At 34.6% G+C, this 13709-nt stretch overlaps 1 protein-coding gene across 3 annotated transcripts in view; it reads left to right on the top strand.

Moving 5' to 3' along the window:
• The window catches only part of CSMD3 (CUB and Sushi multiple domains 3), a 1240952-nt gene that overhangs the window by 888948 nt on the left and 338295 nt on the right, over window positions 1-13709 (top strand). For all 3 annotated transcript variants that reach the window (XM_042923788.1, XM_042923787.1, XM_042923786.1), the window contains one exon: window positions 11790-11959. In XM_042923788.1, coding sequence (XP_042779722.1) covers window positions 11790-11959 — 170 coding nt within the window. The remainder of the gene's footprint in view (window positions 1-11789; window positions 11960-13709) is intronic.

Raw genomic sequence — 13709 nt, 5'->3', positions numbered from 1 at the left:
CATATTTAGGAAACCAAATGTGCCTTATTTGCCTTCTTATTCTTTCACTTAAAAATGTTAGAGGGACGCCTTGGGTGTCTCAGTGGGTTGATCATCCGACTCTTGATTTCAGCTCAGGTCACGAGCCTTGGTTAGTGAAATGGAGCCCCGGGTCAGGCTCTGCACTAAGCGTGAAGACTGCTGGTGATTCTCTGTCTCTCTCACTCTGACCCTCCCCCATGTTCATGTTTGCTGTTTCTAAAATAAAAAAAAAAAAAAAGAAGAGGAAGAAAAAAAAATGTTAGAGAGACGGTGCTCACAATAAATACAGGAAAATGTACAAAGAAGATCTATCCACTCCTCTTTCCTACTTTCCCTTCTTCCTGTTTCAGTACATTACTTTGTTAAGTTTACACTTAATCTGAGACTATTTTAGATGAAAGACACTGCATTTTAACCTCCAAATCGGAAACGTGATTTGAACGTCTCGGATACTTATGGTTTAAGATTAAATTTAATATTATTTAATCAACACATTGCAGAGAGCAGATTCCCATGGGCTAAGTAAAATTAAAAGTTACTCCTACCTTTCCTTTCTCCCTCCCTAACCTTCAGGAAAATTAATAACATTCTTTTTTTTTTCTTCAAACTTGGGTTTGTTGTTTTTTTTTTTTAATATTTTTTGTCAAGTTAGCTAACATACAGTGTAAACAGTGCTCTTGGTTTGGGGGTATATTCCCGTGATTCATAGCTTACATACAACACCCAGTGCTCATCTCAAAAAGTGCCTTCCTCAATTCCCATCACCCATTTTCCCCTCTCCCTGCCACTCCAACCCTCAGTTTGTTCTCCATATTAAAGAGTCTCTTATGGTTTGCCTCCCTCTCTGAGACTTTTTGGACAGCAACATTCAGAAGAATGAAACTGGACCACTTTCTTACACCATACACAAAAATAAACTCAAAATGGATGAAGACTTAAATGTGAGACAGGAACCCATCAAAACTCTAGAGGAGAAAACAGGCAACAACCTCTCTGACCTCAGCTGCAGCAATAATATTGTTTAGTGAAATTATTTCCTTTCCCCGAAATCCTGCCTTCCATTATCCAGACCACCAGAATCCCACCTATCCTTGAAAATGCAACCCAAAAGCTACTTTCCTGATGAAACATTGTCTGACTTTTCCATAAGAAGGGATTTTTCTCTCCTTTAAAACTGTGAATGTCGTCAGTTCTTTTATACCCCTTACTTTGTAGCATAGTTAATTCATACTATTGCTGTCATCCTTGCAAAAGTGAAGTTCCTTGATTTTGTCATTTGTATCTTCATCTTGCCGTGGAAATGCCAACCAGTAGTTGAGAATTTGGGGTCTGGAGACTAACAGATCTGAGTTCGAAACTTCACCAATTCTGTGATCTTGGGTAGATGTATTCAGCTACTCCTATCTTCAAATTTGTCTCTGGAAATACAGGCTTACTTCACTGAGAGGTATAAATAAAACACTTAGTGTAGGAAGCACTTAAATGCCATTAACCATTGTTATTGCTTATATCCCCTTCATATATAGAGCTTTGCATATAACATGCAGAGTAGCTAAATTCTATTGGGTGAAAGAATTATATTTTGTTCTTGTTTCCTACAAACACTATTTATTATCCTTTAATCCAAAAAACAACTTGTTTCGCTTAGTCTAGTATCACTACTGCCTTGTTAACAGTATTTATTGGGCTTTCACAGGGTCTAGAAAAGTATATTAGAATCTTGGAATATCAGAAATATTGTTAGTTGCCGTCTTATTCTCCAAATACCTACTACTACAATTTGGTCCTCTTCGCTAGAATAACTCACTAGGAAATGTAAAAACATTCCTATGATATAAAGGATTATTTTCTCTTACATCATAACTATGTATGAAGTACATGTAAATGGACTAGGAATATTTGTATACAAACATTTTTCACACAGCACCAAAAAGTTTTATAGCACTATTATTTTACCAGTTGAGTTAAATGAAACAAAGAGTAATGTATATGTTTAAAAGTCTTATCATTATAAACCAATAACCATTTCAGCCCATTATGCCTTCTTCAAAAAGGTAATGAAAATAAAATAACAAAATAATCTATTCTAAGCACAATGATCACATTTTTCAGTGTATTTTTAGATATTGAGTCATTTGTCTTAAAACTGTTGCAGAATTTGTTTACTATATTCTTGTAGCAATTTTTCTTATGTATATGTTGTTCCATAATCACAGTCTATGTAGAATATAATCCTTCATCTTCACTTATCACCTTCAAAATCACACAGGTTTTCCCAAGTGACTTCTTTAATAGTGTAGTTTTAAAATGCTAGAATATTAGGTCTTCAGAATTGGGATGGCTTTTGAAAATCCTGCTTAACCTCCATCTCTGTCTGTACTTAATATAAACACCTTCATTTTTAAAATTTTTCCATTTTTTCTTTCTTATTTAAATGTTTATTTTTGAGAGAGAGAGAGAGAGAGAGAGAGAGAGGGAGAGAGAGAATGCAAGCAGGGGATGGGCAGAGAGAGGGAGACACAGAATCTGAAGCAGGCTCCAGATTCTGAGCTGTCAGCACAGATCCCAATGCAGGGCTCAGACTCACAAACTGTGAGATCATGACCTGAGCCGAAGTCGGATACTTAACTGATTCAGCCATCCAGGCGCCCCTTCGATTTTTTAAATTCATAACTAACCCAAACCGAAACAACAGCAACAACAGCAACAAACACAAACAACCACAAATAAAGATTTCTGCCCTCCAACCTATGCCACCACTGGCTGTGCTGGTAGCTCTCTACCTTCCTTTACCACCAATATCATTAAAGACATTGTCTTACTCCCTGCCTTCCCCGCGTCTTAATTACCAAAGCAGTGAACTCTTAGTATTCATTTTAATTGAACTCTCTCTGGCATTTAACACTGCTGATAGGATACAGCTTTCTTTGAATGCGCTTTTGCCTCTGAGTTCTGAGGCTCCGTGGATTCTGGTGTTTGCTTTTCTTCTCGATTCATACACGGTCTCTGGATGCATCCTTTTGTCTGGGGCTTACAATAGCAAGCCCTTGGCTACAAGCACGACTAGGTGCTGAGTGGACTTCTACACGTGCTATCCCGCAGGAGTAGCAAATTCATCGCGTACAAAAGTAGATTCATGAGCATATTCAAAGCCACCCCTCTTCCTATGTACTCTTTCCTTTCCCTTTCTTTTATTTCCCGCTTCCAACTATTCTCCAAGTTCTCTGCCCTTTACTTTCAATCTCTTCTTCCATTACTTTTGTTCAAACCCTCACCATCTCCTGTTTGCTACAGTTACCCTCTCTAGCTTTTCCTCCCTCTAGGAACCCAGGGCTGCAATCCATTCCCCATGGAGCTGCCCTGATGGGTTTATTAAATCCGTTCCTCTTTTTCTTTTCCTAAAACTCTTCGGTGGGCCTCTAGTGCTGACATGATAAAGTCTGAATTTCTTAGAGTGGCACATGAACTACTGGTTCTCCTAAGCATATCAATCGAGGCTTTTCATTCAAGCACTTCTCCGTTTCTCTCTGCCCAGGATCTTTTTTTTCACCATTTTTATTACTTTTATAACATTTTGTTTTACTCAAATCAAGGATAATGTACTCCATGAAGTCGTCCCTGATCTATCATCTTGCCACTCCTTTAAAACGTATGATTCGCTCATGTTTGCCATCCCAGGCCAAATTTGTATTATGCTACACATTACACATTAGTGCAGTGCAGTTTTCATGCCTATCTCTCTTCTAGCTCACATATCACCTAAGAGCCTTATCCTTAAGACCTAATGTAGCACCTGATATATCCACAGGTATTATAGTTAGTGTTATTTGTAATGAGTAAATGAACTGAGTGCCGTAGACTCTGAGTAGCTGCTTATAGAAGTAAAGGAATCCTGAAAGAACGTTATCAGGTTACAGGAAATCCTCCATACTTTTTGGCATAAAATTGTATATTGAATTAAAAAAAAAAATTTAATGTTTATTGTTGATAGAGCATGAGGAGGAGGGGGCAGAGAGGGAGACACAGAATCCAAAGCAGGCTCCAGGCTCTGAGCTGTCAGCACAGAGCCCGACACGGAGCGTGAACCCACAAGCTGTGAGATCATGACCTGAGCTGAAGTCGGAGGCTTAACTGACTGAGCCACCCAGGTGCTCCTTATATATTGAATTTTCTTAAAGTTTTAAACTTACGTTCTTTAATTATGACTAACTCATAAAATAATAATTCTGCACGACAATAATGATTGCCATGATTTTTGTGGTAAAAATTGAATATAGTAAATGCACTAAAATAAAATTTTAAGGAGAAATGTAGCAAATTCCAGAATAAATTCTTTCAGTGAAAATATGTTTTTAGAAACTCTTGATTTGTAAACTTAAACAAGGAGTAGTTTGCACCTGGACATATAACTGTGCTGTATTTGGAGAGACTGGAAAGAGAAAAAAAGAAATCCAGTAAAGTGTCACTGTTGTCTAAGAACAAAGGAAAGGTAAAGCCAGACTTTATACAAGTCACACTAATGGATTCTCATATTTTCAGCAGTGGCATAAGAAGATTAATATTCCTCTCTACCCTCTCATCTCTACCACTTTCTGCGAATCTAGGCATTATGTGAGTACCTGTTTGAGAAAAAAAAAATGACAAAAAAAAATGTCTAAAGTACTAATGTGTTATTTATACTGCCAAGTCATAAAGGCATATTAGGAAAAGTGTTCCTGAATGTATCCAATATTATTAACACATGTTATCACATTTCACAATTTCTTAGATGCCCCTTTAAAAAAAAATGAACATCTCTGTAATTGGTATGTATCTCGCAACCAATGGCTATCACAGATTATTGGCAACGTTTTTGCTTGAGGCACAAAATAATGGTGACTCTTAAAATCAGTGGTGTCTTAATTTCAGGAAATGTAGTAGAAATTAGATTGGTGACATAGTAGGTTCAATAATGGATTAAAAAGTTTTAAAAAAGGTAAATTTATATTTATGATATAAAATAAGTGGTTGATTTGGATTTGACAGTTTGAATGGCCCCCCTCCCCCCCGCCAACACACCATTCTATATAACACAAGAATTACCATTATTTTTACTCTGGTAATAATTAAGCATATGGAAAATCATACTTGTACTTAATGCTACACCTTATTTGACTTGGCATACTACATGCTTAGGTTTGAAATTTTTCTGTTTTTTGAATAATTCAAGTCAAGTTTATTTTAACCTTGGTTAAATAAACTTGTGGTGCTATCAAAAAAGCATAAAAGAAGAGATTCAATTATAATGCAAATTCTTAAAAATAACTGCAAACTTCACTGATCATAGACATTTTTCAAATTTCTCAGCCAAATTACTGAAAAGCATTTTACCAGTTTATCTGAAAATGTGTGGCTGTATGCACACAATAGATGCTACCAGATTTTCTTACCCTAGTAATGGAGATTAATGATGCACGGGCTGGCCCGTTTTTCAGTAAGTAGGAAAAAATCGAAATTCAATGGATATTCCTGCTCTAGTGAATTCCTCACTATAGCAGTGACTCTTACCACCGATTCCAGTACACGTCTCTCTCCTACTCCAATCCAAGGAAGACTATATTTATCAACATATTATTTTCAGCTCAGCAAAGAATTTTATGTTGGTAACTTTCATAGGTTTTTTAATCTGTATGTTTAAATAAAAATAGTTATATGACCAGGATTTGTTTTTCTACAAAATAACGGTATCATAGCAAATAGTGTTTGGATTGGAGATTGCATACCAAATATTTATATTCTATGAGAAGTATTAAAGTTAAAGGTCTTCCAAAAATATTTCCCTAATACTCTGATAAATTATATAATATTTTTATATCATTAATTCCTGTGATTTAAAGATAACCTCTCAGTTCAAATTAGAGAGAAGAAGGAAACATTATCACCTACTAATGTCTTAACATTGATTATTTTGGAGGAAAGTCATATTGGCAAATGTAAGCTTTAGAAATTAGTGACATTAGAACATAAAATTTATTCTAGACCAAAGCATGAAGGAAATAGGTGCTGCGCTCACGTTAGAGTAGGAGAAAATGTGCTTACTATACTTCAAAAAAACATTGCAACTCCTTAACCATGAAGCAATAGTTTTCTGACCCCAAATCTCAAATATTTTATGAACACGTCTCATTCAATCAAGTCCTATATTCTTCATCTTCTGCAACTGACTTTCTAAGCCTTAAAAGCAAAAGTATTCCCAGGGCACCTGGGTGACTCAGTCGGTTGAGCGTCCTACTCTTGATTTTGGTTCAGGTCATGATCTCACAGTTGGTGAGTTTGAGCCCTGCATCTGGCTGTGCACTGACAGTATGGAGCCTGCTTGAGATTCTCTCTCACCATCTCTCTCTGCCCTTCTCCCATTCATGTTCTCTCTAAATAAATAAATAAATACATAAACTTAAAAAAAAAAAAAAAGCTTTCCCCCACCACAAGAACAACAAGCAGCTCATATTTAGTGACATCCCCTTTCATACACATCTAAGAAAACCATTTTTCCCCTATCATAACAGATGAACAACAGAAGAAACTCTAATCTTGAGGGACCTCCCTCTAGCTCAAACTTGCAAAAATAAAACCTCTCCCATACCAGATCTCTCATTTCCCAGAACCTGTTACAACCCTCCCCATGATATTCTCAGAAATGTTTCTTCTGTTTGAAATATTCTTTCCCTCAACCTACCTTGTCCTATCACTTTTAATTTACTAATGTCAGTCCTTCAGACAAGTCTTGACTTTATTCAGAACAGTGCTCCTCATTATGTGTCTTTACCTACTAGATGCTTATTTCTATCATTATATAGTTAAACATCTGTCTTTTCTGCTACAAAGTAAGTTCTATGAGGGTTTCAACACTGGATCTTTCATGACTAGTAAATAATAAGGATTTAACAAATATTTGTGAAATGAATCAATGTGTGTGTGTGTGTGTGTGTGTGTGTGTGTGTGTTTAATCAGAGCATACTATTATCTGTCTCTAGCCACTTTAAATATCTTAGTATACATTCTCTACCAAGGTACCCAGTTAAGCAAAAATATTAATTCTTTGTATTAAAATGAGCCTGTAGCTTTATTTTTATTAAGATAAATGTTTCTCTTATATTTGTTCCATCAGATACGCAATTTATTACAGCACCTGCCTGAAAACCCTGGCATTGCCCTGATGTAGTAAGCCACAGACTTGGGTTTGTTCAGTGAAAGCTGCATATTCTCCATAAATGTCACTATGACTGGATGATAATGACAATTTTTCAACTCACTTGGATGTCTAGGACTTCCTTTACTCAAATTGTTCTTTCCCATGTAGCTGATGTTTTTTGTTTATATAACCTCGTCTTGCTAGAATCATCTAACCATGTTTCTTCTCTCTTAGTGCTAGCTGTTCTGCTAGTCCTCCCCTGCCCCCGCCAAGTGATTCTAACATTTCTTAAGAATGTTCAATCACAGTTTGCTGATAGTTATATCTTCTCATTTTTAAGTATGTTTTGTGACAACGTGCTGTGATATTCATGTCATATACAATAAAAATGTTGTAGTTACCGTATTTTTTCTGGATATTTATGAACATTATAGCCACAATTGTTATTTGTGAGAATTATCGCTAGTACTTCAATGTGACGTTATTTCCTTTGTTCCATTACACCATCACAGCCACCTGATGCTGGGAAGAATAGAAAAATATAATTCCATATCAAGTTATTTGCTCCTTTGTTTGGGTCCTGAAATCACATCCACCGGAGCTAGGGGTGGTGTTTACCTCTAGTAACAATGGCAGTTATAAAGGCTGAGTGTGAGACCATGGCAAAGGGCCAGGAGTTCAGGATAGCTGAACTGCATGGTCCATGGGAAAGAATGGTGGGTAATAGCTAGAAAGTCAGACTGGATTCACAGTATAAATGGCCTTGTATGATGATATTCTGTGAACTTTGATTTGCTGGTGGTGAGTACATTTGAGGCACAAAGTACAAGATCAGATTTGCATTTGCAAAATATCATCGTGTCAGCTTATTACACAACAGAGATAGAAGCATGTTCATTGCTAGACAGGCATATGGTCAAACTGTGCAAAGTTTGTTGTTAATTTCAATATTAGATCCCTTTCAATTCCAGTTGGCAAACAAGAGTGCTGTAGGAGGAGAGCTTGTACAGGGCAAATATTAGTTCTACATTGGCTACTTGTAAGCCAGTTTTGGGGATATTTGAAATTCAAAGGTAAAATCAAAGATGAGACCACATGTAAAAATAATTTTTTTATTAATCACCTAGCTCCTAGAGTTTAGTATTGTGGTTAAATGAATTCCTCTTTTTATCCTTTATTTTATCAAGACTCATTGAAATATAATAGATTTGTTCACATTCTTGTATATGTAAGTGGAACATTCTGAACTGATTCTCATTTTTTATGTTTTAAGATCTTCCTTTGGTATGAGACAATCATTCTGAACATTAATAATTATCTATAATGGAATATAGATGTATACTTTGTAAGTGGGGTCAACACGTTCTGATCTCCGGGACAGACCCCAGCCCACATAAAATAAACCTCTTAGTTTTTAATGGAATGTCCTTAATAGCCTGTGCAATAGTTAAAGAATAAAGAAAAAAGTGACCTTGCATACCAATTTATCTAGAATAGTCTCAGTCTCTACCTGTTGTGTGGGATAATCATTAATAGTGCCTCCTGTCATACTAAAGAAGTATTTTGACCTGAGAGAGAAAATATATACTTATAATTTTAACATCATGGGCAAAGGCAGATGTAAATCTCAGTGTAAATCCGAGCTCTGCTACACACTGTTTGATTTTAGCAAGAAAGCTCGCTTTGGTGTCTCCATCTCTAAAACTAGAGAAAATAAGTTTTAGCTTGCAGAGTTGTGAGACACAAAACGCATAATTGGCTTCATGGGTATGAAACCTATGTAGTCACACAGGGCTCTATGCTAAGATGTGTCCCATGCTTGATTTAATGCTTTATTGGTCTCCTGAAGTGCTCAGGACATTTTCAGCAAGGGGGAGTGTACTTTCATTTTGCTCTGGTCCCCACAGTTTATATTCAGTCCTGATTAAATGAGAAAGATACTAACTTAATCCAAATTTTCTAACTTAATTCTTCCATTCTGGTTAAAGTCCTGATTTCATATCACCAACCAGAAAATCATGTATCGCCATTTAAACCAACTGAAATATTAAAAATATCACAGAAGCAGATTATTTTTCATATAAAAGCAAATCTCCATTAAATTATATAATATAGATCCAACAATGTTTATGGCAGAAGGTACTAACCACATATTCAAATGTTGAGAACTTAGCAATAAATTATTAGTATATTTTCATGGGTAATGAAGTAACTTATTGCTTTGCTTTTGGGGCGAGCCGGGAGATTGTTTTGTTCAGTTTACACAAGTTGTTAAAATAATTTTAATATTATAAATGATTCTCCAAAATTATGAAGAGTCCTCTGGCTTTTTACACACATAAATGTCTTTCTACACCTGGATAGTCACCCTGGGACAATGTAAGTATCCTAAGCTCTTTTTCTGTATATAAAGCATAATTAATGCTACCGTTAGTATTTACACTTAAATATTCATAATGATAGCTTTAATTTTTGAGCTCTTATTGTATGCCAGCACCGTGCTAAATACTCTACTTGCATTTTCTAGGTATGTTATCAACTCACACATACAGACAAAATATCCTCCTGAGGAGGGTGTTATTATTTTCATTGTAATGATGACTATATTGAATCATGGAGAATAAATAACTTTCCAGAGCCATATGGATAGAATATAGAACTTAATTTTGAAAACAAAATCTCTGAATTTTAAAGCCTGAGCTCTTAGTCAATGTATCAGTGTTTTGCAAGCTGGCATCCAAGAATGTATTCTCAGAAATCCATGATTCTATAATAATTTAAACTGTGTATTCTCTAATAGATAATCTAACTGATAAAAACATATGTGTATTCTGCATCATCTGTGTGGTCTGATACATTTGTCTTTATGCCCCCACAACTATACCTAATTTCTAATAAGCTAAGAAGAAGGAAATGAGACCGGTTTAAAATAGGAATGATTCTTTCCCACTAAGTAAAGGACACGTGGCATCATATTGTACTATACAGATGAAGTTTCTCCACAGTCTAGAGAGGGATGAGGGAGAATTGAATCATCACACAGCATAGTGTATTTAAAGGCACAGCAAACTCCAAAAGTCTGTACGCTAGCAGCTGGCTCCTTATCCCCATTGCCAAGGGCGACTTAATTTCAGAAAAATGAAATCTTATGCCACATTAGATACATGGTGCTATTTTAAATTGTATTGTTTTAGTAGTTTGATTCCCATATTTTTAAACATGTTTTGGTATCATATGTGTGTACAACTGAAAGCATAAAAACGTATCTATTTTGTGTTAGAATATGCTTAAGTTGCATTAAAATAAAAACAATTTAAATCAATATTAGGAGTTATTAAGTTTTTTTTTTTCCTTTTACTTTAAAAAGAACTTGTTGGAGCTCTGTTGGGTGGCAGTTCTTCATGTGACTGGTTGATTGTTAGCATCACATCATTAGTTTTTATTATTATTTCATACTATGTTGTTATATTGACTGCTCCATTTTGATCATTTTCATTTTCTCATTAGCCTTTTTTCTTTTGCCTTATTTTTGTTAATGTTTAAGCATTTGGAAGTTAAAGCAATTCATTATACTTTAGTTTGCTATATAATTCCTATGATTATTTTCATGAATCATTACTTTAAAAATCTTATTTCTGGAACATAATGATTTGCTTTCTTTTCTTGCTAAGATAAACCTTTGAAAAACAGAACTCTCCCTGACCTCTGGTATAGTAATATGAAGCAAGTTATTAGATCTGAAAGAAAACTGAGTTCAATGAATTTCTGAGACATAAGGAATATGTTTGGGAATTTATAAGGACTTGTTTGGTTTTGGAACATTACCACAAACCTTTTTAAAGTAATAAATTAAAATTAAATCTTGAAAAAAAAAGCGGAGAATTCTAAGTAGTTAGACACGTCCTCAATTTTTGTTAAATTAAACCAGGAGGGTTAGCAGTAGCATACACTGATTATGAAAATGCCTTAATTTATTTTATTTTTTAAGTTGGGAGAGGTAATCCATTTTTCAAAGGTGCCAGTTTGCTGTAGTTATTGATTAGTGGATTCTACCCATTATATCAGTTTTCAAAGGCAATGTCGTATTTATTTCCCTTTTTGTTACTGAAGTTCTTGGATCAGGAGAAGGCTGACTATGGGAAGGGAAAAGGGTCAAATTCAGAAACAGTTATGAAAAAATCAAATAAGAATCATTCTAAATAAAATTGATCACTCTATTTTTTATACTTTAAAAGAAATAAAGTATACACCTAAAGGTAATCAATTAATCAGAGATCTACAAATTAAAAGGCATCCTGAAAATCTTTTGCTTTCATCTTTTTCCATGCTATCCTTTCATTTTAGGGGCGGGAGGACAATACTGAAACTATCGTATATTTCTGTTTATGTACAAGTGTCCTGTCCGTGGACAGTCGTTTCTTCTTCCCATCTATTATTTGAGGGAATGAATCATCCGCAACACACAGCCATTCTGTACATCACTTTTCTGTCAAGCTCTAGTTAAAATAAAATGCATTAACACTTCCATACATTACATTACTTGAAAATGATAATACCTTCTATTAAACTGTACTTCCATATTCTGTTTTACCTGCAGCTGAATGTGGTGCATCTGCAACAAATAATGAAGGGATTTTGCTCTCTCCAAATTATCCACTCAACTATGAAAACAACCACGAATGCATTTATAGTATTCAGGTTCAAGCAGGAAAGGGGATCAATATTTCAGCCAGAACATTTCATTTAGCACAAGGAGATGTTCTTAAGGTAGGTGAACTCAACTTATATTTAGATCATTTTTAGTCATTAAGTATACATTAATATGTATATATATGTGAATATTGGTATAATTACCCATAAGTTGATTCTGCCATTCATAGATTTAAATTAGACATTATTTTCCATTTTCCTATTATCATTTTCATTGAGGTAAGTGTTATGCTTCCAATGTTTATTTATAATACATACACCTTTACTTTATGATACATAAATTTTAATGTTTCAGTAACACCAAAATAAGGACATTTTCATGTCAAATATCTTATATTCAACAAAAAAAATTATATATATATATATATATATATATATATATATATGGGAATGGTCATTTCTTTAAGATATATAATGATGATTTATTTTTCTTTGGTGTCTATAAAGTAACTTGGTTATCTCTGTTGACACATGGATAGTTTTTGCCTTTATGACTACAAAAAATTTATATCTAATAGGTACATAAAAATAATGACTTACTATCTATAAATTACTTAAGAAAAGTATATTTTGTTAATAAAAACCTTTTAGAGTGAAATGTATTAATTTATTTTAAACAGTTGAAATGGCCAAATACCCTATTTTTAAAAGATGCAATTTTAGGAAAATATTTCCATACTTGCTGATTCATATATCGCAAAGTAAATGCTTTGTAAATATAATTTATATTCAGAAGTAGGATAACAACAAACACTTCTATAAAATCACATTTAAATTTTTTTAAATAATTGCATACATGTTTCTTCATTGTCAAGATTCCCTTACCTGGTAAGAAATTCAACATAATTCTGTTTTCACAGATTTTAAAAAATAAATAAATAAATAAATAACATCTCAGGTTGGCAGGGGTAGGGGATTCTTGTTTAAGCAGTGATTTTAAGACTGTTGATTATTTTTTTCTCTTAAAAAATATAACTGTGATGACAATCGATGGTTTTCTAATACAGACAGCACTATGTGCTTGTAAGATCTGTATGGACATGGGAAATTTCTCTACAGTATGCCTAGATGCATACAGCTTTACCATTCATTTAAGGCCATTCCTATTTTTTATACTTTTCCCCAACAGGCAACAGAAATTGACTTTATAATGTCTTCAACCTCTTTTATGTTTATGGTTTGGATTCTCCTGCTAAAATAAGTTTTATTTGCTAAATTAAAGTCAACATCGAGATTAATGGGATGCCTAAATGTAGAACTGATTTTCCGTTTTACAGGCTAAGTATGGGAAAAATAAGTCATTGATCAGAGGTATGCGGCTAGCCACTAACCTGTATCACACAAGCAACAATGATAAACATATATTTATAAGTTCACAGCTAAGAAGTGCTTCCTCACGCCTCCCACTATCCTTCCTCAAATATTTCTTTGCTCTCTGTGATGCTTGAAAAGTAGCCAGTACTTTTCCGTACCGGATGATGTTTATTAATTGGAAAATTCATTTGGGATAGCAGGTGATGGCTTAAGAAAAATGGCCCTAATGTGTTCATCTAAGTGATTTCTAACTAATCTCCTATTTATTTGGAATAAGGTTACATTCACTTGTTACCCATGGACAACTAGTTCAAAGTAATCCCATGGACAACTAGTTCAAAGATACCTACTACACAGGCACAGTTAGGCACGCACAGGCAGACACATGCACCCTCCAAAGGATGGATGATTCATTTCGAAGACTGAGGAGCCCAAAGTCCTCTCAGGATGCAGGGTCATTTGCCTCCCTGCAAACCAGTCCATGAGAGTCCAT

The sequence above is a fragment of the Panthera leo genome, chromosome F2 (genome assembly GCF_018350215.1).
Source record: "Panthera leo isolate Ple1 chromosome F2, P.leo_Ple1_pat1.1, whole genome shotgun sequence".
Classification (NCBI taxonomy): Eukaryota; Metazoa; Chordata; class Mammalia; order Carnivora; family Felidae; genus Panthera; species Panthera leo.
The sequence above is the reverse complement of the archived record's forward strand: the minus strand, read 5'-3'. Positions and strand labels throughout refer to the sequence as shown.